The 24,465-nt window shown below is 50.0% G+C and overlaps 1 protein-coding gene across 1 annotated transcript in view; it reads left to right on the forward strand.

The window, feature by feature from the left end:
* The window catches only part of ror1 (receptor tyrosine kinase-like orphan receptor 1), a 157,052-nt gene that overhangs the window by 115,466 nt on the left and 17,121 nt on the right, over nucleotides 1-24,465 (forward strand). The window contains exons 3-4 of the mRNA XM_060067174.1: nucleotides 2,386-2,670; nucleotides 2,917-2,953. Of these exons, the coding sequence (XP_059923157.1) occupies nucleotides 2,386-2,670; nucleotides 2,917-2,953 (322 nt within the window). The remainder of the gene's footprint in view (nucleotides 1-2,385; nucleotides 2,671-2,916; nucleotides 2,954-24,465) is intronic.

Consider the following 24,465-nt stretch of genomic DNA (forward strand, 5'->3'; position numbering starts at 1 on the left):
TGTGCGCTGCAGGGTCTTAAGGTTGGATGCAGTGCAGCTCCCATACACACAGTGATGCAGCTGGTCAGGGTGCTCTCGATGGGGCCTGGGACTTCTTGGCCAGTGATGTGGTGTTGGTTGTCCAGGAGACATCCTCACTAATGTGAATCACCAGTAACTTGGTGCTGCTCACGCTCTCTGTCTGAGAAAGCGTGAGTTCCCTATCATACATTTGTGTGTGCGTGTGTGTGTGTGTGTGTGTGTGTGTGTGTGTGTGTGTGTGTGTGTGTGTGTGTGTGTGTGTGCTGTGTGCTGTGTGCTGTGTGCTGTGTGTGCTGTGTGCTGTGTGTGTGCGTGCGTGCCACAATTAGTTTAGCTCAGCCCTGTGAGCATGGTGACAGTGACTATGCAATCACTGACAGAATAAGCCAGGTGATGACAGGGAACCATTGAGTTGTCCACCACAATAAGAGCGTTGGCGCGCGGCGGAGGGGTGGAGTTTCACTGCGGCCCTGATGTGCCAGATGCCTCCACTCCACACGAGACAATTAGGCAAACAGAATGTCTTTGTTGTCCATGTTTGGGGGGGACACCGGCCTACCTTGTCTCCAAGTTGTTCACCTCACCGCTCCACACTGCCCTCAATCCTCTCTCCTCTATTGGCATCTTCTCCTCTACTCTATGTTCTTCTCATCTCTTTCCTGTCAGGCTCCTCTCTCCTCAGTTTTATCCTATGTTGTTTTCTTCCGTCGCCCCCCCAAAATCGGTTCTGCTTTGAGGTTTGAATAATTCAGTTATTGCTTTGTTTGCCACTCTCAGAGCCTCTCGGAAACTCTCTCTTCTTATTTCTGTGCCCAATGAATTATAATAGTTGACTGAGAGCAATGTTTACGTTAAATGTTAACAAATCTGTGCTCCATCCAACTATACATTGTATCAAAAGCAGCCCGTAGACTGGCCCGTTATTTACCGTTTAACTCTACCTGTTGTAAATTTATTATTGTGCTCTCACTATGTTACATTCTCTCACTCTCTCTCACTCTCTCTGTCCAGTTCTATTTCCTCTCACTCTCTCTCACTCTCTCTGTCCAGTTCTATTTCAGTAGGTTTTCACATGTCTCCCTCTCTCTCACTCCCTCTATCTAGTACTATTTCGGTAGGCTTGTATATATTCTTGTGGAGGGGCTCAGTGTTTTTATAGAAGGTGATGACTGGGAGTCTTGGAGGAGTAGGTCAGGTGGAACAAACATTTTTCCTTCCTTTAGACGCCCCGGCCCCCTCAAACACCCCCATGGAATGTCAAAGGGAAGATCGAGGAGGCTGTTGTTATGGATGGCGAGCAAGGGAGGGCTGGTGACGTAGGGTACATTAACAGAGGGATGTGAGAGGTTTGTGGATATGGTGGTGAACAAAGGCTTGGTGAGAAACGTTTGCATGTGTGTGGGTGTGTGCGTGCCTTTGCTAGGGAATGATTTGTCTTTTATTTCTGGAGCTTTGGCCAAAAGGAACTTGTTTGAGCTTATCAACTGACCTTGAGCTGTGAAAGAATGCCTGAAGTACAAAACAAACGCGTCTACAAGGGCGGCTAGAAGATAAACTGTATTCGGTAGACAGGTGCGGAGTAATTATGGGATTACTTTTTTTGGAGGAAGCGGGGAGGAGTCGTGTCATATTGTCCACACTTGTTAGTCACCCACCTCTGTAAAACAGTTTGTGCGTGTGTGTGTGTGTGTGTGTGTGTGTGTGTGTGTGTGTGTGTGTGTGTGTGTGTGTGTGTGTGTAAATGTGATGATGTATATGCAGGTCTGTGCGTCTCGCGGACACACATGTGGGACACACAGTACACATAACCCAACATGGCATGCTAACTGCAGGTGAGAGACCAGCCAAGCACAGAACCTTGAAACCATTATACAAGGATATTCAGGCTGGCTCACATTTGTTACATGTATCTGATTCATGCATTTGATTGTTTTCACAATTGCATAGGAAGCCGATCCCACCTTCTAACTCGCTTGGGTTGACATCATGGATTAAGAACATATCGATGGTTAAATAAATTAATAAATTCCTCCCTCTCTGTCTCCCAATTTATTTCTCTCTCCCTCTCCCTCTCCCTTTCTTCTAAACCATAATGCACTTATTATTTATTCAAATGTCTTTCATGCGTTCTTTTGAATCCTGTTTTAACATCTTTTATTGATTATTTTAAATCCAGTTGTTAAATGTCATCATGCATATTTTCCCTTTTGAAATCTTTTATTTTATTGTCTGACGTGTTTTTATGTGAAGCACATTGAGTCTGCCTTGTGCATGAAATGTGCTACATAAATTAAGTTGACCTCTCTCTCTCTCTCTCTCTCTCTCTCTCTCTCTCTCTCTCTCTCTCTCTCTCTCTCCCCCCAGAGTACATCCAGCTGGATGCGCCCATGAACAACATCACCACGTCGCCGGGCCACACGGCTGAGCTGTTCTGCCGCGTGTCGGGCGACCCGCTGCCGGCCGTGCGCTGGCTGAAGAACGACGCGCCGGTGGTGCAAGAGCCGCGGCGAATCTCCTACCGGCCCACCACGTACGGCTCACGCCTGCGCATCCGTAACCTGGATACCACCGACACAGGCTACTTTCAGTGTGTGGCCACCAACAGCCAGGGCTCGGTGTCCACCACTGGTGTGCTCTTCGTCAAGTTCGGTAAGAGAGTTTCTCGTGAACTGGTCGTGGGATGCAAAGATCTAGAAGATTATTTCATAAACATTTATGGCAGGGGAAGACTTGTTTTAGTCTCCAAGACTAAAATGCTTCCTCCAGGAAGTAATTTTTTAAAGCGTCAGTTAAGTCTGTTGCTAGATAGGGGATAAATATTGTACTGGCTGTGAAAAAAGAATAAAGAATACTCAATATAAATTATATTAATATACCACATGTGTTCATTTTCAGATCCTCTGCCCACACTTCTGCCAGGAAGGCCTTCAGCGTGAGTGTCTGGTCTTCTTTCTGTTCCCCTCAAGCTGTTCTGTATATAACCGACACACTCTAACCCTCCTCAACACCGCAGCCCTGATCCGGAACAACCCAAACCAGGACAGAGAGGCACTTGGATTAAACAGGGACCTTCTTTACGACATTAAGTGACCAGAATATACTAATCTGGGGAATATGGGTATTCGTGCCGCACCATTGGCCAAGGGTGCCTCTCTGTGCCCAAGTCAGTTAAATCAGTAAACGTAGTAACTATAAATTATGACCAATGCCTGACTCTGCTTGGTCTTAGCCACTGAGCAAACCTGAGCGGTAACATTGGCCAGCAAATATGTTTGAGTCAACATGTTTGTGTTTGACTCCAGAGTGAGCTTACACTTGCCCGGGAGAGGGGAAAATGGGTGAGATTAATGTGGTAACGCTTAAGCACTGTTTACTCAACTTGGGAACAGCAACAGTCACAACAGTGGGAAACTTAAACAAGTGCCACCCCTTCAATAAATGTAATTGAGTAACTAAATGTCAGGGAATACAAACAACGAGGTGTAGAGTAAAACAAACAGAGCGGATGGAGTTTGGAGAGGTACTGATGCGGTGCCGAAAAGAGGTCATCGAACATGCGAACATGAATGTCAAGGGTTAGTGGGTTGGTGTATTGTTATTCCCATCAAACAATAACAAGATCAACACCTATTTTTATTATCCAAATGGCACATGGGATCAAATAATTAAGTCCTTACGAAGAAAATATATATTTTCGTCTTTGTTTGATTTTCTCGACCCGGTGTGATTGGATTAGAGGTATATGGAAGTCTGAGTGTGTTGTTCATGAGAGATGAATAGTAAGGGAGGCGGTGTTCCCATGACATTGTAGGGCCCATTGCAATGCTTCATGCAGTGCTCAGGGAAGGTTAAACCCAAATACTGGCAGAGTGTGGACATCAGACACGTACTCTATGCACTAGCGCACGCACACATGCACACGCAGATGCACACCGAATCACACTTTTCCCTGTGGCCACATTTGGATTTAACATAGATGCACGTGCACACGATCATGCTGGGTCCACGTGCACTGTACGTGCGCACTCGCTCTCAGCCCGTTTTGCCGTACGTATTGGTTTTATAGTCAAACATCTGCTTCCTACATCCCACTCTTAACCTGTCTTCCTGTATTACCGTTGGGCACATCTTGTTTCGTTCTTATCCACAAAGCAGACATCGGACCATTAATAATGGCAATCATTATCGTTCATTCGTTGAGAAACTATGATAAACTACCACACTTTGGGCGAAACACAATTATGTTAAATATAATAAATGGCAAAAATACTATAATAAGAGGCTACTATCATAGTAAATATTGGGAAAATACATTTATTAAAGGTTGAGACGGATGGGAAAAATAATGTTACTGATCTTTGCGGTTAACAGAAATGTATCTGCGCGTCATCGAATGGAAATTTAAATGTTTCATAGGCGGTTATGAGCCTAACCTGAAAATATTTACAGTGCGCAATGATTGCGCAATGATTAAACCAGATTCAAAACATCTGGAGAAGTTGCGGGTTTTCACTTCAAAGTATTTCTGTCAAAGATTACTTTATTGAGTATTCCCGTAATGTTAAACGCACATCTGAAATTCTCTGCCCACTTAGTGATCAAACATTTGGCTCACAATAGAATCACCGTAGATTCACTATTATCTTTTTTAACGGTTCATGTTCCAACGCTATGCCTCTGCATGTGAACCATTTTCTTCCCCAATTTGACCTGAAAAAAAAATAAAAGAATCAAATGTGCTTTCCCCCTATGCGTTTCGGTTGAGGCCAATACCTAGGGGATTCTGTAACTTAGGGGCTGGGCTAGTGAGCACCTGAGCTGGTAACGGGCCTGTCCCAGGCCCAAACACATAGTGGGCTTTCACTGGAATGGCCCTGACGTGGGTGTCAGCGCCGGCAATCATGAGTGTCACCGGCAATCGCGTTATGCCGCAACGCAAGTTGGAAGTTGTCAGGGAGACAAGGTTGGCTAATGATGACACACACACACACACACACAGGGCTTTTGCTTACACTCCTCTCCCCACCCGTCACTTTCTCTCTCTCTCTCTCTCTCTCTCTCTCTCCCTCTCCCGAGGAGGTGAGGGTTGTTGACAGTAGTCCCGGCAATTGTTGTTTCTATGAATTTCTTCAGACAAGACGCAGGGTTCTTCAGAGTAGCCACAGGCAGGCCTTTAGACCACAGCTGAGGAGTTGAGCTCTGCCTTTGAACACTGTGGCTTCCCCAAGAGCAGAAAACACATACACACACACACACACACACACACACACAAGTGACCCCGGACGGAGCGGGCGTGTACGGCCAAACCAGAAAGGCTGGGGGGAGACAGATGAGGGCTAGTTACAACCCAAGAGTGCTTTTTTTTTCTAGTTTTCGAAAGGATCAAGGTTGGTTGCGAGAACAAACGCTAATGTTGCTGTTTTCAGATTTCCCCCCTGTTATTATATATTATAAATCTTTTTTCCATTTCAATAGTTGGTCGGTGTGGGGACAAATCTGTCAGTTAATATTTCACATAGTATTTCCACCCCCCTCTCCCCCCTTCCTCTGCCCTCCTCCGACTCTGAGATGTTTGGACAGAGCCAGAACAAACAGAGGTCTGAGGGGGTAAAAAATGTCTGGTCAGCCCCCCAGCTCCAATGCCGCACTTACTTCAAATTCAGGGAGCAGGAAGTGAGGGAGGGGGGGGCAATGAAAGGAAAACAGTATTCAGTCGGGGGGTAGTGGGGATGCTAGGGTGAGCAGCGGTGGGAGGGGGTTACTGGAGGGAGAGTGTAATACCATTAACACGTTGGCCTGTGTGTGATGCTCTCTTTTTTCCTTCCCCCCTCCCGCCACCAACCCCTGTTTCCTTCGGGGGTGGGGGGGGGTGAGAGACATTCAGTCCTTAAGTATGCGAGGGAGTGACCGGGGCTCTTAAGGTACGGCCACACTGAACGCGTTACACGCGTTAGAGAAAATCGGCATTTTTGCATAGGGAACCATTGGTTTAGGCGCGTAGATGCGTTACACATGCTAAAACAGCGCATTAGGCGCTTTAAGGTGCTTGCACACCACCACGCTGCAACCGCCCTTATAACCGCAGGGCGGCTGCCGCCGAAAGTTTCAACACGGGGAAAGCTTAGCGGTAGGGCAAAATCTGTGCGCGTTCACGTGGGCGGAAACCGCTTCCTGGTCTACAGCCACTTTTGTAACCGCCTCCCCCTGCCGCCCTTCCCTCATTGAAATGAATGGAGGCGGCGAGTTGCCGCGCGGTGGTGTCAAAGCAGCTTGACGCGTTTTACGCACCTAAATAACGAGCCCAACACACCTACGCGGCCAAAAAAGGTCAAAAAATTTAACTTTTTACACTTCTACGAGTGACACTTAGCCGTGATAGCCAATCAGCGTTGAGCTTGACCCGATGTCACTGGCAGAGAGACAAAGCCGAGGACGCACAGAAGGACGACCAAGTCATCGTTTCAGTGTGTGCTGAAACGATGAGGAGGTGGTGAAACTCACCCAGATGTCATGCACTAGAGTTTAGAATCTCTGCCAGAGCCCGAGCCCGAGCCGACCCTGGTGCTTGCACACCACCGCGCGGCAACCGCCTTTATAACCGCCTCGCTGCCGGATGGTTCAGCGCGGCGGTGTGAAGGGCCAGGCGTTTTCAAAAGCGGCTGCTGCTGCTGCTGCCGCCGAAAGTTTCAACACAGGGAAAGCTGAGCGGAAATCTGTGCACATTCACATGGGCGGCAACCACTTCCTGGTCTACAGCCGCTTTTGTAATTGCCTCCCCTCTGCCGCCCTTCCCTCATTGAAATGAATGGAGGCCGCGCAGTGGTGTGAAAGCAGCTTCATGCGCGTAATCTTACGCGCGTAACGCGTTCAGTGTGGCCGTACCTTTAGTCCTTAATCTCAGATCAGACACCCGTGTCAGAAACCACCTGTAACCCAGAGCCATCCAGACACACACACATACACTGCACACTGCACAATGCACACGTAGCCATAGAAACAGAGTTTGACTGTTTTGTTATCGTAGGGACGGTTATGCGCCCGGGTTAAATGGATCAGACTGTATGTGTGACATTGCTTCATGGCATTGAAAGTGTACAGGTTTGTCCGTGCCAGCATCTTTTCTAAATCCACACAAGCAATGTGTAATCAGCGACCAGGTCGATGAATAACAGGTCGCTTAAACGCTCAAGACCGCTGCGGAGGGTTCAACAAAGTTGCACGTTGGGTGATTAATTTTTGATCTTCCCCTCGCTGGAGATATTCAAGGCGAAATGTAGGTCTTAGGCATAGGTCTTAGGTTTATCCAGGTGTTTTGCTATGAGATGGACCAGTGTGATGACAGCATATTCTTTTCCACAGCCCTTCTTGCAAGCAAATTGGTATGGATCAACTTGCTCTTTCATAGTGGGTCAGTTGAGAGGCAAAATCCTTCACAAGAAAAGTACTGCATTAATCTGGCTCACTGCTTTCTTTGGGTTTGTTTATTGAAAAGTTATCCTTACATCCTATTGATGATAATTCTGTCTATACTAACGATGTAATGGTTCTGAGGATTTCTGTGCCATTGTTTAAGTAATTATTTGTCTCAAATCTGGAAAAGAATGTTTTAAATCAAATTAAAAAATTGGCAAAGGAAATCTCATTATCAGTAGAGATGGGTTTGGCCGGACTGGACATACTAGTCATGGATTTCATAATACCCCACACTCTCTTGGGAATGTTTGCTTTAAAGGGATTCTCTAAATGCCGCCTGTGTGTTAGTTTTGCATCCTTCAATCTGGTTTAGAGTTCCTTTTCTGTTTCTTTAAGTGCTGTAATGTCCTTATTTCTAAAGGCAGCTTTCCTTGTGTTTATTATGTACTTAATGTCCTTTGTCACATATGATTTATTGTTAGGGTCGATTTTAACCTCCTTATTAGGGACAACTAGTTGAACACAAAAGTTGATGTGATAATTTATAACAACAGTCATCTCATCAAGTGAATCATCATGAAAGATTTCCTAGTCTGTCAAATCAAAGCAGGCTTTCAGCTGTTCCCTACTTCCATTTGATCATTTCCTGATAACCTTTTTACTAGTTTATTTCTTTTGAGTTTTGTTTTGTAAACTGTAATCATGTGCACAACGTTATGATCCAAGTTTATTATGGGTGGCTCACACTTAGACACATATGCCTCTTTTATATAAACAAAACATTTGTCAGGTAAAACAGTCTCAAGATTGCATTGGTTTAGGTCTCCAAGCACGATTGCCGGCGCCTCTGTGTACTGGAGTTGAATGTCATGCACACAGTCAGAAATAGTGTGTGCTGCTTGTGCCACTTTACCGCTGGGCGGCGAGTATACAACAAACAGCAGAATACATCCAAATTCCCTTGGCAAGTAAAAGGGTCTTAACATCATGTCGAGAATCTCTACGTTAGATTTTACATTTGACTGTAAGCTCGGCACCATAGATCGTTAACCACCTTTGGTTTTTCCTGAGTTTGCCTCCCTGTCTGCTCGAACAAGTGTGAATCCGGATATTTCAAAGAGAGTGTCAAGCAATGATGGTTGAAGCCAAATTTCAGTGCCGCAAAGCAAGGATGCCTCGCGGTATTTGTTGCAGTACCTGGTGTATGTCCGTAGCGCATCCATTTTGTTGGTCAATGTGCGCAGATTGCTCAAGATGATAGATGGAAGGGGTGGCCGATTAAATCTCCTCTTTAGTCAATTTCGGATGCCACCTCTTCTTCCGCGTTTCTTTCTTCTTCTTTCAGTCTTAATCAGCTCCGCCGGCACTTTTACCAGGATAGTGCGATCAAGGCTGGCTGTTGTCTGCGGGGCCCACTTTGAACCTAACTCCAACAGGGTCTCTCAGTTGTAACGAAAAGTCCGGGAGACTTCCAGCGTTTCCATTTTTGTTGCAACTCCGGTGTACTACCTGAAGTTGCATCGATGGATAAGGCCCACAAAGTGCGATAATCCACAGAATCGGTAGGACTGTTTCCAGGACATTCATGTTGTGATTCATGTGAAGACAATTTAACAGACGCGAAGGGTTAGACAAACTTTAGATGACACAAAAACAATACAAACGGAGCATACTGACACGTGTTGCGCAGCCGAGCAGCGCACCGGATCAATATGAGGTGGGACTCCTAACACGAGGCGAGAGCCGGGATGGTCTTCTGAATACACGGTCTTCTCGGTTTAATCCTGTGAAAGCGGGCTTCCCGGAGAGAAAGAGAGACGCGGAGGGGAGGGGCTTTTGTTCCTCCAGTAATTGCCCAGTGTGGAGCGCTGTAGCCCCTGAAACCCGGGGCCTTTGCCCCTGTTTCTAAAATCAGAGTTTTCTCTCTGTTTGAATATAATAATAACGCTACACCCAGACAGTCAGCTCTGTTTAAGAATTCTGCTTTTCTCTCCACTCCCCATCCCCAAAGAAATCATAGAATTATCGTAACTTTATTTTCTCCTTCACTCTCTCCCCCTCTCAGTCTCCCTTCGCCCCTGTCTGCGCCATACTTGAGGATGTGAAGAATGAGTTTAACACAGAACAGATTCCCTCCATACTGATTCTGTCTGAGTGTGTTGGTCTCTGCTCATCTGCGTGTTCTCCTCACTCCATATGCAATACATTCCACCGCTGTTAGAAACTCCAATTTGATCTCTATTTTAGTCAGTGTGTCCCACTAGATTTCAGCGAAACGCTGGTGTCAGATATCCTTCCGTTACTCGGTTAATGTATAGCGCCGCTCCGATAACCAGATCGCTATCGATGTCACGTCGGCACCGATGGAGGCAACTTATTTTTTTTGCTCCATTCCCTCGAAAGTTGGAGCCTGCACAAATAATTCTCTCTTAACTCGTGTGTCTAATCCGTTTTGGTCCACCATAATGTCATTATGCACACAAAGAGCTAGCACGAGGCAATCCAGCACTAATTCTAAGAATCGTCAGACCCTTAAGGGGACAGATTCACATTTGCCACGCCGCTCGCTAACACTAACCTGAGTTTGTGTTTGACTTCTTCGCATCGTCCGCGGTGCCAGTTTCAACAACGGCCCGGTGGCGCTCTGAGACTCTCCAGCCCCGCTGATGATCTTAAGCTCGCTGTTTGAGAGGGCTGCTGTTTAGCCACTAACATCTTCCGTCTTCTTTGGGGCTGAAGTAGGCCTAATGGCCGCTGCGACACTCAGTACAAATTCAAACGTGCGAAGGGAGGGCGGACAAATTAACCAGTGACGTCTTCTGTAGTAATGAGGATTAATGTATTTTTAGAAGGGCAATCTTGTTGCACAAGGGTCAAATAGAGCCATGTTTAAATAGGAACCCCTCAAAGGTTATATGTTCCGACATTTAATTTATTTTTCAAGAGCAAATGGAGCCAGTGCGACACTGTTGATTGCCACTTTTGCGAAACGGCATACATGACAAGAAAATGGTTTAATCTGCCAAACACACATCTTTCCATATATTCTGAGCATCTGTAAAAGCTGCTGCTGCTACTATGCTGCTACATTAAGGATTGAGTTGTGGTCAAAGCAAACAGGAAGTCTTGGTAATTGATAGGCATGCTAATCAACGTTAGCCCGCCAACAAAAACGTCTCGCAACTGACTGCATAACATGGTGTTTTGTGTAGCTTTGTGGATTGGGGATCGGGGCCCTTATATGGCTCACCAGGGATGGGCCCTTTGACCAGGCCCCGGGGCCCCTGGGAGCTGGCCCTGTTTGAAACCAAAGACCCTGCATGGCTCCCACCCCTCATCATTTGCTAGCCTGCAAAACTTTTATTCTAAATACTGCCCTGTTGAGTGAGCCACGCACAAGCACTCATACGTGCACGCAGGCACACAAGCACACACACAGGCAGGCAGGCATACGCACACGCACACACTGACCTTTTAACACTCACATGCGATCATATCGAGTTGGTAATATCATTAGTCTGTCTTTTCACATGTCACCTTCTCTCAGACCTCAACACTGCACACTGGATTTAAACAATAATTCGATTCGGTTTCCTTTTACCCAGAATCCCTTGTGTCTCCCTAGTGTTGTCGCCGTCAATGCAAGATATTATAGCTGAGAGTGTGTTTCTGTGTTTAATGTGAACCATTGTTTCTCCCTAAGGGCTACAAAGACGAGGTGCAGAGGTTTCCCAGAATTCTGACTGTAAGTGTGTACATTCACCTCTCAGTGAATGTACACACTTACACATATATATACATCGACAAACACATGGCTACCATGAAAACACAGGCACATACGGAGCGTTTTGGGTGGAGTGTATGTGTGTGCACAGGTATTAAACCTCAGGACAGAATGGATAACCAGAACATTTTGGAGGCATCAGTAGAGGCTTTTGTTGACTCGTATCCTGACATGGATTCAGTTTTCTGCACCTCTCTCTCGTGTGTTGTGCTCCTGTTAATCCCTCTGACACAAACCTCGGGAGCCAGTATCGCACCAGTGAAACACAACACTGTCTTGTTCCTGTAATTCTTATTTAGTGTTCTTGTAGGCAGTTAAATACAATGTGGATACACGGTTACTAAATGTGGTATATGTATCCGTTATGTCACACAAACGTCTTGGACAAGCAAAAAGGTTTTGCTTTTATCGTTATAACTCGGTTATCTTCTGCTTAATATTTACGTAAATCCTGTTTCCAGAATTAAGGAGAAGAGTAATTCCTCTAAACATTTTCGATTTTCCTCTCGATCCCATTGCCAGACAGAACAAACCAACTCAAATCCACAATTACACTTCACTTGTGCGAGTGAATGAATGAATGAGCGAGCGAGGGGGGGGGGGGGGGGGGGTCTGAGTCCATAATCTGTGATATCAGAGACGCGCTCCAGTAATAGTCTGTAACCCACGCAAGGAGTCACATCGCACACACGCACATGCACACACAACCAAGCTACATGCTCAGGTATTTCATCACATTTCAAATTCACTTGTCAGTGTACCCAGAATGACTGTCTTTCTTTTTTCTTGTACACCCACATATATCTCAGTGGAAATTCCTCTCTGAGTACATGTGTCGATGGTCGGCTTCTTCTTTGACTCCATTGCAATCTCAGATGTCGTTCTGCCAGTGTCTGGCGCAGGTCACAGCCGATGGGGTCGGTTCAGCCAGGTCCTGGGGGCTGCACTGGGAGGCGTCATCACACTCCAGTAGGTGGGACATTGTTTGTACTGCTCCACAGCTGCATGTGTCTTCTGGCTGGTAGCTCCATGCTTTCAAAAGTGATTTTCACCTCCCCTGCTCCACTCATAGTCTGTTGAGAGTCTTCCAGGTTAGCCATGGTTGTGCCCGCTGGCGAGGCATTCCGTAGGGGTGATTCCTCTCTCCATCCCGTCATGGACTCGTAGGTACGTAGAGCTGGTTCCATTCATCTTTCCAGATGTTGGTCCTTGCTGTTTCTTTGGTTGTTGTCAGGAGAGGTGGGACTGTATGCAGGAAGCTGGCTCTGGATTTCAGTCGGGGTGGAGGTGCTGTGTGTCCGTGCAGGGGGTGCCTGGTATCGGTCTCCTGTGCTCTCCGCTCGTTTTGGGCAATGATGGATCGTCTGATGTGGGGGGGGGGCAATGCCAGCTGCGAGGGCGTAGAGGCATGGAACTGGCGTTGTCTTTATGCATCCCGTGATAATGCGGCAGGTGTCATTAAGGGCTGTCAACCAGTTTGGTGTGATGAGTGCGGCTCCTGCTTGAGCACGCGTAGTCGGCTGTGGAGAAGCACAGGGCTAGGGCAGTTGCACGGATGGTTGACGGATCAGCGGCCCACCTTGAGTTTACCAGTTTGCGCAGGATGTTGTTGCGTGTGTTGACCTTGGCTTTGGTGTTCTGGAGGTGGGTTTTGAAAGAGAGTGTCCTGACGAGTGTGACTCTGAGGTACACGGGGTGGGAGTGGTTTGAGAGTTTGTTGCCATCCCATGAGATGCTCATTTCTTTACCTGCACCTCGATTTTTAAGATGGAAGCTGCATAGTTGGGTTTTTGATGGGTTGGGTGGTTTCAGGTGGTTGTTATTGTAGTAGGTTGTCATCTCTTGGAGGGCGCTTTCCAGGACATGCTCGATCTCCTGGATGCTCTCCTGTTGGGTGGTGATGCAGAGGTCGTCAGCATAGATGAAGCGGCAGCATTGTGGGGGGAGGGGTTGGTCGTTGGTGTAGATGTTGAAGAGGAGGGGAGCCATTACGCTGCCTTGTGGTAGGCCGTTCTTTTGGGCTTTCCATTTGCTCTTCTTATCGTTTAGTTGAACGAAGAAGCGCGTGTTGTTGAGGAGGCTTTTGATGACTTGGCACAGGTCAAGGTCACCAGTCATGTCAAAGAGTTTCCTGATCATGGTGCTGTGCTGGACAGTGTCGTAGGCAGCAGTGAGGTCTATGAAACAGGGCTCCAGACCGCGACCAAAATTTGAGAGTGTGCGACCGAATTTTCCATCTTATTGCGCATGTGCGACCAGTAAATTTGCCCTTTTTTTTCATGCTCATTGCAGCTTTGAGTCCTTCTAGGTCGAAGGGCTTGGTGAGAGCACTGGCTGGTTGTTGGCAGTCTGGTACCGCCGGCGGTATTCTCCTGTGGGTCTGCGCCGGTTTTGGCAGCGACCGTTAGCCACCAGCTGTGCTGCAACTGAGTTTGCTGTGACTGTTGTGGGCGTGGGCGGTGTGGTATTATCTTCACCGAGAAGGTGGATTGTGGCCCATGCCTTCCTGCTGTTATTGGTTATGTTGGTGTTTTCTATCAGCTCCTTCCAGACTTGCCTTCGATCATCCCTGACTGTGTTCAACAGGATCTCTCCGTGTTCCATGGTGGTGGAGGAGAAAGGGTCCTCGTGGTATGCCCTGTGGTAGGCTTCCAGTAGATCGCTGGATGTTTCCGACAGCCCGGGGATGTACTCAGTCTGGCATCCTCTTGATATGTGTCGCCTGGCTGACCTTTTCAGCAGTTCTGTGAACATGGTATAGTTGTTGGGGTGTGGTGGAATGCCTAAGATGGGGACGGTCAGCTGACACAGTTGTTAATGTTTTGTAAAATTCTGCGGCCTGACTGGACTGTCAAGGTGCTGAAAGGCATCTGGTGCAGTCTTATTTTAATCTAAAAGGTATGTCCCATTCTTTCCTGAAGGTTCATTCCGCTGTACGCTCACAGAGCCCAGGGATTGAGGAGGATCTCTGCAGATTCAGTTCAGAATTTACCATATCAGTGCGGAATAACTCCCTGATACGAGGAGTTTGTTGGTAGGAGTAGGAGGTTCTGCTACAGTAGGGTTAGGGTTACAATTCAGTTTGATATGCTGCCTGGGCACCCCTGAGCTAAGTGGGTTGAATTTATTATTTATTTAATTAATTAAAATAATTATTATATATAAATATATATATGTTTGTGCGTATATACATATATACATCAAATATATGTGTGTGTGTGTGTGTGTGTGTGTGTGTGTGTGTGTGTGTGTGTGTGTGTGTGTGTGTGTGTGTGTGTGTGTGTGTGTGTGTATATGTGTGTGTATACATATGTGTGTGTGTCTGTGTGTATATTTGTGTGTGGGTGTATATATATGTGTGTGTGTGTGTATGTGTATATATATGTATGTGTGTGTATATTGTGGTAACCGGCTTGGAGAATGTGCCGGGATTCAGAGATACTACACGTGGCAACGGTTAGTTTAAGCCGACTTCGGCGTTTATTTCAATGATCACAGACAGGACAAGGGTGCGCTTGGGTCTCCATGAGCCTCAAGCATCTGCAGTCAATGCGTGTCTCTGCCTCTCCCGTGCTTCTGGTTTGTAGCCTCTCTTATAGTGGCTCCGGGCCTTCCTCCTCCCAGCCGCCAGGTGTCCCCCATCCCGCTGATTGGGGGGAAGGTCCAGGTGCTCTCCGTCGCCGGCTGGTGGGTGGGGGTGGTATACCCCGTCCTTCACGGTCCCACGGGACCGTTCAGGCCGAGGCTTCAGGGGAGGGATGCCACACTCCCCCCCCGTATGCTCAAGCCCCTGGTCTCTGGGGAACCCTCCCAGGCAGGCATCCCGACGTGACAGGGCGTCGGCGTTGGCATGCTCTCGGCCCGGTCGGTGGTCCACCCGGAACCGGAAATCCTGGAGAGCCAGGAACCACCGTGTCACCCGGGCGTTCGTATTCTTGGCCCCCGCCATCCACTTCAGGGGGGCGTGGTCGGTGACCAAAGTGAACTCCCTCCCCAGGAGGTAGTAGCGCAACTTCTCCAGGCACCATTTGATGGCCAGGGCCTCCTTCTCCACGGTGGAGTAGTTGCGCTCATTGGGGAGGAGCTTCCGGCTGACGTAGGTTATTGGGTGCTCCTCTCCGGCCCGGACCTGGGACAAGACCCCCCCCGAGTCCCACCTCCGAGGCGTCTGTGTACACAATCACGGGGAGATTAAAGTCAGGGGTGATTAGTACAGGTTCAGAGCACAGGGCCTCCCGGAGCGTCTTGAAAGCCTGGTCCGCCGCCTCCGACCAGGTGACCCGGTCTGGCAAGGCCTTACGGGTCAGGTCGTTCATGGGGCTGGCCAGCGTGGCGTACCCGGGAATGAAGCGCTGATAGTAGCCCACCAGCCCCAAGAACGCCTTTACCTGCTTCTTGGTGCTGGGCTGTATGGCGTGGTAGCCGCCCGTATGGCGGCTGCCTTGCCTTCCTGCGGCCGCACTGTCCCCCTCCCGACCCGGTACCCCAGGTACGTCGTCTCCTCTCTCCCGAGGCGACATTTGGCCGGGTTAGCGGTGAGGCCCGCCTTCCGTAGCTCTCCCAGCACGGCCCTTAGCTGGCGGACGTGGATATCCCAGCTGGGGCTGTAAATGATGATGTCATCAATATAGGCCGCCGCGTAATCCTGGTGGGGCCTCAGGAGCTGGTCCATCATCCGCTGGAAGGTGGCCGGGGCGCCGTGTACCCCGAAAGGGAGGACGGTGTACTGGTAAAGTCCCCCCGGGGTGGAGAACGCCGTCTTTTCCCGGGCCGCTCGGGTCAACGGCACCTGCCAGTACCCCTTGGTCAGGTCCAGGGTCGACAGGTACCGCGCCGGGCCCAGGCGCTCGATTAGTTCGATTAGTTCGTCGACCCGGGGCATGGGGTAGGGGTCGAACTCCGACGCCTCGTTCAGCCGCCTGAAGTCGTTGCAGAACCTAAAGGTACCATCTGGCTTGGGCACCAGGACCACCGGGCTGCACCAGGCGCTGCGTGACTCCTCTATCACCCCGAGCTGCAGCATTCGGCGCACCTCGGCCCGTATGGCCTCCCTCCGGGCCTCTGGGATCCTGTAGGGCGGAACCCTTACCCTTATGCCTGGCGCCGTCAGGATGTCGTGGTGTGTGACTGCAGTCCTCCCCGGCAGGTCGGAGAACACGTCACAATGCTGTAGGATGATCTCGTCCAGGTCGTGCCTCTGGGCCGGGCTGAGGTCCTCCCCCATCGGGACCTCCGGGATCTCCTGCCGGGCCGCCAGGGACAGGGGAGCGGGGTCGGCGGGTGTCTGCTCCCCCCCCCCTCCACTGCTTCAGAATATTGATGTGGTACAGCTGTGTCGGCTTCCGCCTCCCTGGCTGGCGGACCCGGTAGTTCACCTCCCCCACGCGTTCCACCACCTCGTAGGGTCCCTGCCACTTGGCCAGGAACCGGCACTCCGCCGTGGGGACCAGGACCAGGACCAGGTCCCCTGGCTGAAAGGTCCTCAGCTGGGCTCCTCGGTTATAGACCCTCGCCTGGGCCTGCTGCGCTCGCTGGAGGTGCCCCCGGACGATGGGCCACACCCGGGCCATGCGGTCACGCACCTGCTCCACGTGATCCACGGTGGTGCGGTGGGGGGACGGCTGGCTCTCCCAGGCCTCCTTTGCGATGTCCAGGATCCCGCGGGGTCTCCGCCCGTACAGCAGCTCGAAGGGGGAGAACCCGGTGGACGCCTGGGGGACCTCCCGTACCGCGAACAGTACGTGGGGTAGTAGTTGGTCCCAGTTCTTCCCGTCGGCTTGCATGGCCTTCTTGAGCATCTGCTTTAGTGTCTTGTTGAAACGCTCGACCAGGCCGTCCGTCTGGGGGTGGTAAACCGAGGTCCGGAGCTGCTTCACCTGCAGGAGCCTGAGGACCTCCTTCATCACCCGTGACATGAAGCATGACCCCTGATCAGTGAGCACCTCCTTTGCTATCCCTACCCGGCTGAAGAGGAGCATAAGTTCACGGGCGACTGCCTTGGCGGTGGCGGCGCGCTGGGGAAGGGCCTCGGGGTACCGGGTGGCGTAGTCAACTAGCACCAGGATATAGCGGTGGCCCCGGCTGGTCTTGGGAAGGGGCCCCACGATGTCTAAGGCCAAACGGTCGAAGGGGGTCTCAATGATGGGCATGGGAATGAGGGGGTGTCTAGCGGTGGACCGGGGGTTACCCGCTGGCACTCGGGGCACCCCTGGCAGTGGCGCTCAACATCCCGCTTAACTCCCGGCCAATAGAACCTGGCTAGGACCCGCTCCCGGGTCTTGTCCATGCCCAGGTGGGCCCCCAGGAGGTGGGTGTGGGCCATAAAAAGCACCTTACTAACGTAGGGACGGGGCACCACGAGCTGTTCCCTCACTCCCCCCTCCCCGGAGGCTACTCGATACAACAGACCCCCCCTGGTGCTGAAGTGCGGATGTGGTGTGTGACTCACCGAGTCTCGGGCCTGCCCGTCGTGAACCAGGACGTGGCTCCAGGCGTGCTTGAGGGCCTCATCCTGGAGCTGAGCGGTGGCGAACTGGCCGGGTCGGGACGAGCCTTCCCCCCCCTCTGGTCAGAAGTCCGAGAACTCAGTGAGGGGGGAGCTCGCCGGGTCTTCCGGTGGGTCTGGCTGCTCGGAGGCTGTGAGGGTCTCCGGGGTGTCGGGGGTAGGTTCCGGTGTCTCGCTCCGGATGGGTCCTCTCGCCGTGTGCCCCGGGGTCCCAGGTGGGGAAGGTCCGTTCCCCTCAGATCCCTCGTCCTCCGCCGTCAGCTCTCCCGGGGACGATGGACGCCGGGTGGCCCCGTAGGCCTGCCGAACCCCCCGCGCCCCTCTGCGGGGAGGGCCTCTCCAGCTCCGGAGCTCCCGCGTCGGGTCCCACAACCGGTGGAAGATCGGGCAGTCCCTCCCGATTAACACGGGGACCGCTAGGTGGGGGACAATCCCCGCCCGGATCGTGAACACGTGGGGTATGTCCGGGTGTCCCCGTGGACGCAGGGGTCCCGATAGGGGGTCCCCTCGGGTCTTGGCGGGTCTCGGCGCGCCGTGGGGCTGGGGCGGGTCTGGCGTTCAGGAGCTGGGTACCTGCCAGTTCCCCAGCTGAAGGACCAGGTCGTCCACGGTGGCAGGATGATGGTGGGCCAGCATGCGGCGGGCGTCCGGCGGGAGTCGCCGCAGGGTGTGGTCAATAATCACCCGGTCGATCGGGTTGAGACCCTCTCCCGTTGTCAGCCACCGCTTCACCAGCCGGCTGTGCTGGGCGATCTGCGTGCGCACAGCTCCCTGCGCGTCAAACCGCCAATCCTGCGCGCGTTGTGCGCGCGCCGCGAGGTTGTGCCCATAATAGGCCAGTATGGCCTGTTTGAGCGCCGGGTACTGGCGGGCGACGTCCGCCGGCAGGTCCTGGCTCGCCTGCTGGGCGGGTCCGGTGAGGAACGGCGCCACTATGTGCGCCCACTGCTCCTCTGGCCAGCCTTCCCTCTGTGCGGTCCGCTCGAAGACCTCGAGGTAAGCCTCCACATCGTCTTCCGGTCCCAGCTTAGTGAGGCGGCTGGTGGGGTAGTAGTAGTAGTGGGAACGCTCAGATTGCCTGCATTCTTCACCATATGTGGTAACCGGCTTGGAGAATGTGCCGGGATTCAGAGATACTACATGTGGCAACGGTTAGTTTAAGCCGACTTCTGCGTTTATTTCAATGATCACAGACAGGACAAGGGTGCGCTTGGGTCTCCGTGAGCCTCAAGCCTCTGCAGTCAATGCGTGTCTCTGCCTCTCCCGTGCTTCTGGTTTGTAGCCTCTCTTATAGTGGCTCCGGGCCTTCCTCCTCCCAGCCGCCAGGTGTCCCCCATCCCGCTGATTGGGGGGAAGGTCCAGGTGCTCTCCGTCGCTGGCTGGTGGGTGGGGGTGGTATACCCCGTCCTTCACGGTCCCACGGGACCGTTCAGGCCGAGGCTTCAGGGGCGGGATGCCACACTATATATGTGTATATACACGTGTTTGTGTGTGTGTGTATCTATAAATGAAATATACTTTTATATATATGTTTATATATGTGTGTGGAATGTGTGTGTGCATATATATATGTATATATACATGTATGTATATATAAATGTATACGTATGTGTGTGTGTCTTTATATATACAGTATATATATATTTGCGTATATAAACTTGCTTTGTCTTTCAACAAGAACACAAAAACAGAGTTTTTGTGTTCTTGTGTGAGTTTGTCCATTGGCAACTGTAACATGACTTGATTCAGATGGTCAGCACATGGGTGGGCTGCTTCAGTCAACCAGACAGTCTCTCAGGACCGTGGGCCAGTCAGACCTTGAAACCACAGCTCAGCTTTAAGGGGAGGGAGGGAGGGAGGGAGGGAGGGAGGGAGGGACGGACGGACGAACAGAGGTAGGTAGGGAGGGAGGAAAGAAAGCGAGGGAGGGAAAAGGGATATAGCAACGTTTACCTGAAAAGTGGAATGTGTTCTTATTGTGTAATGACAACAACGTGTAAACACACGCATGTACATACGTATGCACACACACTCAAGCACTCGGTCACAATTTCAATAGCAGTCAACGTTGCTCTATTGCAAAAAAATATCCGTTTTCAGCTGGAAGAAGCATGCATGTGTATTTATGTGTGTGTGTGTGTGTGTGTGTGTGTGTGTGTATACAGTGGCGTCACCACACACCCTCCATTCAATATCCCACACTTTATGTGGGTTTATTTCAGGCGCTTGTTCGAACTTCCCTGTGTAGTTGTGTGCTTGTCGAGAGTGTTTGCAACTTGCCTTGTGATGGAGGTGTTACTGCTGTCTGGTAAATCTGGCAAAAAAAGGAGGAGGAGGTGGAGGCGGTGTGGAAGGTGGTGGGCTGGGGAGGTTTTTCCATATTTCACTTTGTATTAAACCCCTGACCCAAATTCCAGACTTTCATTCCCTTTAAATTGTTTTCTCTTTGTGCTCTGCCTGCTTCTCCTGTAATTATTCTTTCCATGCTTCCGTTGAACTTCAACGTACTTCATGATAGAACAACTCACCAGATCTTACACGGCAACTAAATCTTGTTATGAAAACGAGGTATAATCACCCGCTCACTGCCATTTCTCTGTTCTTCATTGTTTTACGACAGTTTTACGATCTCAGAAACCTTTCCATGTTCCGTGTAAGTAATTTATGATGGACGGTTCATCTCCTTATCCACAATGGCATGCTACAGAAGATCAAGGTTATGGTCTGTAGCAAAATGGTCTGTGGGAAATTCTATACATTCCACCGTTTCTTTTAAAACTCCTACTGTCCGTACCGACCGTATATCTTCTGGAGGACAACATATATGGCGTGGTTAAATGTGTAAACCACAGCAGCCCTATGCTCTCTTCTCTAAACTGTTTCCAGTCCTCCATCTCCTTCTACTGCTATCCAACTTTACTTTCAGGCTTTGCTCTCTCTCGCTGTCTCCGTCTCTCTCTCTCTCTCCCTCTCTGTCTCTCTTGTTCTCACTCTCTCTCCCTCTCCCTGTATTGTTCTCTCTCTTCTCTCTTCTCTCTCTCTCGTTGCTCCTACACTTTTTTCTGGTCTCATATGTTTTCTGGGAAAGAGTCAGTGATTAGCAAAACACTCTCATTAGCAAAATAGACTCTCTCTCTATGTCTCTTGTGTTCTCCCTCTGTCTAAGACTCACTCTTGTTCTCTCTGTGCCTATATCTCTCTCTCCTCTCACACCCCCTTCCTTGTTTTGTTAATGGACTGTTTAGCGATTGACCCCGGGTGGCCCTTTATTTGTGCGGGTGCATGTCAACAAACAAAAAAATGCAGGATTTGTGCTGGCTACTTGGTGACATATGCCCCGCTAGCAGGCTAGCTAGACAGCTAATTTACTGACATAATGACAGCACCACTCCCCGAGCTCCAGAGGTTCTTTGTTTGCCGGTATTCCCCTGAGGAAAGTATGACATTGCGGGGTCTAAGGTCATGAAGTAATGTTGAGTGATCTGCGATCAGGTCATTCTCCACATGTTAATCACCAACATCTAACTTAACCACATCATTATTACATTATTGCAATACTATTAAGATGATGACTCTGGTTGGAACTAGTGTGGAACAGAGTCCTCAGTAGACAAGATGGAGTGCATATATAACGCATTACAACTTCAGGGATCCTGGGTCCTAAAACAAGATGTGTCAAATGTTGTTAACAATGTCCAGAATGACACGCCAAAGAATAAAACCAATAAGTGGACTAAATTGAAAATTACATGAAGTTAACCAAGTCTGCCACACACTGTAATACATCTCTCCTTTCTGCCTCACCTCAAGGCTGCGATTCTTTGGTCTCTCACTCTCTCCAAACCCCCCCTCTCTCTATCTGTCTTTCTCCCTCCCCCTGTCTCTCTCGCACTCTGACAGAAGCAACTATTGTCACAATCAGTGTAGAGCAGTAAAGTTTCTCCTCATATACGCAGGGGTCCCTCGGGCGGGCCCCTGCTCTCTGTTCGTTCCCGGCTCTGTAACGCGCTACTGGCTTCCCCCCAGACCCCTGGCTCTCCCCCGGTCCCCTGGCGGCCGTGTCGGCTCGTTGTCAGAAGATCCACGCAAACCCTCTCCCCTGAGTCTCCCCGAGGGGCTGAGACCGGCGGGAATTCGCTGGAGTGGTCCAGATCATGGGCATGCTCAACAGATGTCTCCAGAGGTTATATTACCCCATTGTAATCCTGTACTCATAGTCATCATCGTCATTTGCCTGAGGGGGAATGAACAAGGACAGAATGATGTGGCATGCAGTACATGAGAGGGGTTTTATGAGGTTCAATGTTATGGTTCACATCAGGGACCCAATGCTGAGCGCAGGGCTTGGATGTGTTTCATCCCAGCACAATAAAAGTCTGTGGCACGTCCAAAGAAAACAACTGTGCGTGGACGCACATGGAAGGCCTGATTGGTACCAGAGATAATCAGGATCGTATTAAGAGTGTTTTCATTGGTTTTCTTTTACTGTCCCGTACAAGATGCTTGGAGAGACCTAACTTTTAAAGGACGGGCTGTCGCATCCACATGGTCCTGCCCATCCACATTGCTCTCCAACAGACTGGCTATCTTTCATTTGTGCTGGAAACATAAAGGGGAAACATTGAGGAAACTTCAGCTTTGAGCTGAAGTTCTCCTTGATGTTTTCAGTTTAAGATAGTCCCTTCTTATCGCTGTTGTTCAGGAGATGATCCACCTGCTACACCCTTCTATGGATTATCTCCTGAGGCTCAACTCCTGCAGAATATCCCCTATGCCTCATCGCCTCGTTCCCAGTACTCATGGCTGGGAAAAGAAAAAAAATTGAAATCCAACGTGTCATCATGGACATCCTTCACACCCAACGACGCACCAAGACAGCTCCTACTGGACCCCTGGAATTTCAGTCCCACCGCCACCCCCTTATCCCAGTAAAGGGTGTTTCCTGGGATAAACACCCTTGACAACACGATCTCCCTCATGCGTCCCCCTCCCGCCTCTCGCCACGCGGGTCTGAAGATAAGCCCTCAGCCATTGGCATTATTGATTTGGTGAAAGGGAGGTTGGATGTTGGGCGGACGTCTGGATGGAAGAGGACTGCGCTGAAGCAGAGCACATGTCGTACACGTGCACCCCTTCGGCCACCATGTGAGTGCACATTTTGTTTTGTCTGCCGCTTGGTGAAGCAAGTGACCGCACTGAGGAAACGAATCGCACACTTGTGCGAGATGGACATCTGTACTCTTTCTATTACCGCCGGTAATTGCTTCGCTCGACCGACCCAAAACGAGTTCCACGGGTACTTTTATAAACGGTCAGCTCAGGCGGAACCAGATGTGGTCTTTTTGTCTTTCGGCCGTCTCATTTGAACCAGCTTACATACTGACGGCACCCACAACAGGACACTAGGGCTGGATCTGGAGGTCCATCACTGGGGATTAGTGGAGGCTTCAGGCAAGACAAGAGGACCGACACAGGTAGTAGGAGACCTCTCCATAAACACACTCACACACCAAAACATGCTGGCTCTAGCCCTGTCAGAAGCTCTGACAGCCTGAGCTTCCTGCTTCCTGCCCTCATATTATCCTCGTTGAATATTAGAAGCAGCCAAATACCTAATTTAAACTAACGGTTATACAGTTGGAAAGGTGTTCTTGTTTCAGTTTTGGAATGTGGTTGAGGCGTCGCTGTTTTTAGAAACATGTTATTGGGCATGTTTCTCCCTAAGCATAAAAAAATCATTGAGGTCAGAACTACGACTTGTGTCACATTTTCAATGTAGAGAAATACAAAGTGTCACAGTGCCACTGTTCAAACATGCACAGTCGGCCCGTGTCCTTGAAGAGGAACAGAGGAATGGCTCGAACATGTCCGCCCCTGTGAGTCCAACTTGCCACCTTTCTGAACCTCTGGCGTTAAGATGCCATTTAGCAAAGCACTTAACACCCAGCCATGTCGATTTGAGCAGCACAGTCAACCATTAGCTGACTGGAACCGCTGGCAATAAGTGTTACTGTTTCAACAGGCAACCAGGGAGTCACTATGACCATGAAAGAGTACTCCCTCTCCCTCTCCCTCACATGGTCACTCACCATACTCGCACTCTCGCACACGCAAACGTGGGCACTTTGCCCTCGAAAATGTTATTTTTTTAAGCATAATTATTTTCTGTAATGTGATATGTTGCACACATTGTTTGAGTTGTGTGGCTACCATTCTGTTCGGGGAAGGCCTCTCCTTGTTATTAACTCTTATGGAACACAGAGTGTTACGATCACAGGGGAAGGTAGTGGGCCCAAAAGCACAAAACAGGCTAGACAGGACAAGTTTGACGGAACAGAGGAGTTATTGAGCTTGAGATGTGGCTTGAGAATGGTGGGAATCCGGTACGGGTCCAGGGGAATCCTGACCGAGGGACAGAGGGGCTGAGGAGCTTGGAAATGGGGAACAAGGAAGCACGGGTTAGATTGGTAGGACAGGATAATTCTTCAGAAAGGTGGATTGTACATAGGGGCCACAAGACGATACGAACTGTTCAAAGGTCGTATCTGGCGAAGATCGTCTTGAGAACCAGGGTTGATATAATGGGACTTTATTGATGATTGCCGGGAGGTGTGTAGAGTTGATGATGCCGGCAGGTGTGTAGAGCTGAATGAATAAGAGAATGGGTCCCACTAGGTGGCAGAAATGGACGGCGTGACACAGAGAGGCTTTAGCGTTGGTGTGCAACGTTAGAGAAAAGCCC

This window comes from Gadus macrocephalus, chromosome 12 (genome assembly GCF_031168955.1).
Source record: "Gadus macrocephalus chromosome 12, ASM3116895v1".
Taxonomy (NCBI): domain Eukaryota; kingdom Metazoa; phylum Chordata; class Actinopteri; order Gadiformes; family Gadidae; genus Gadus; species Gadus macrocephalus.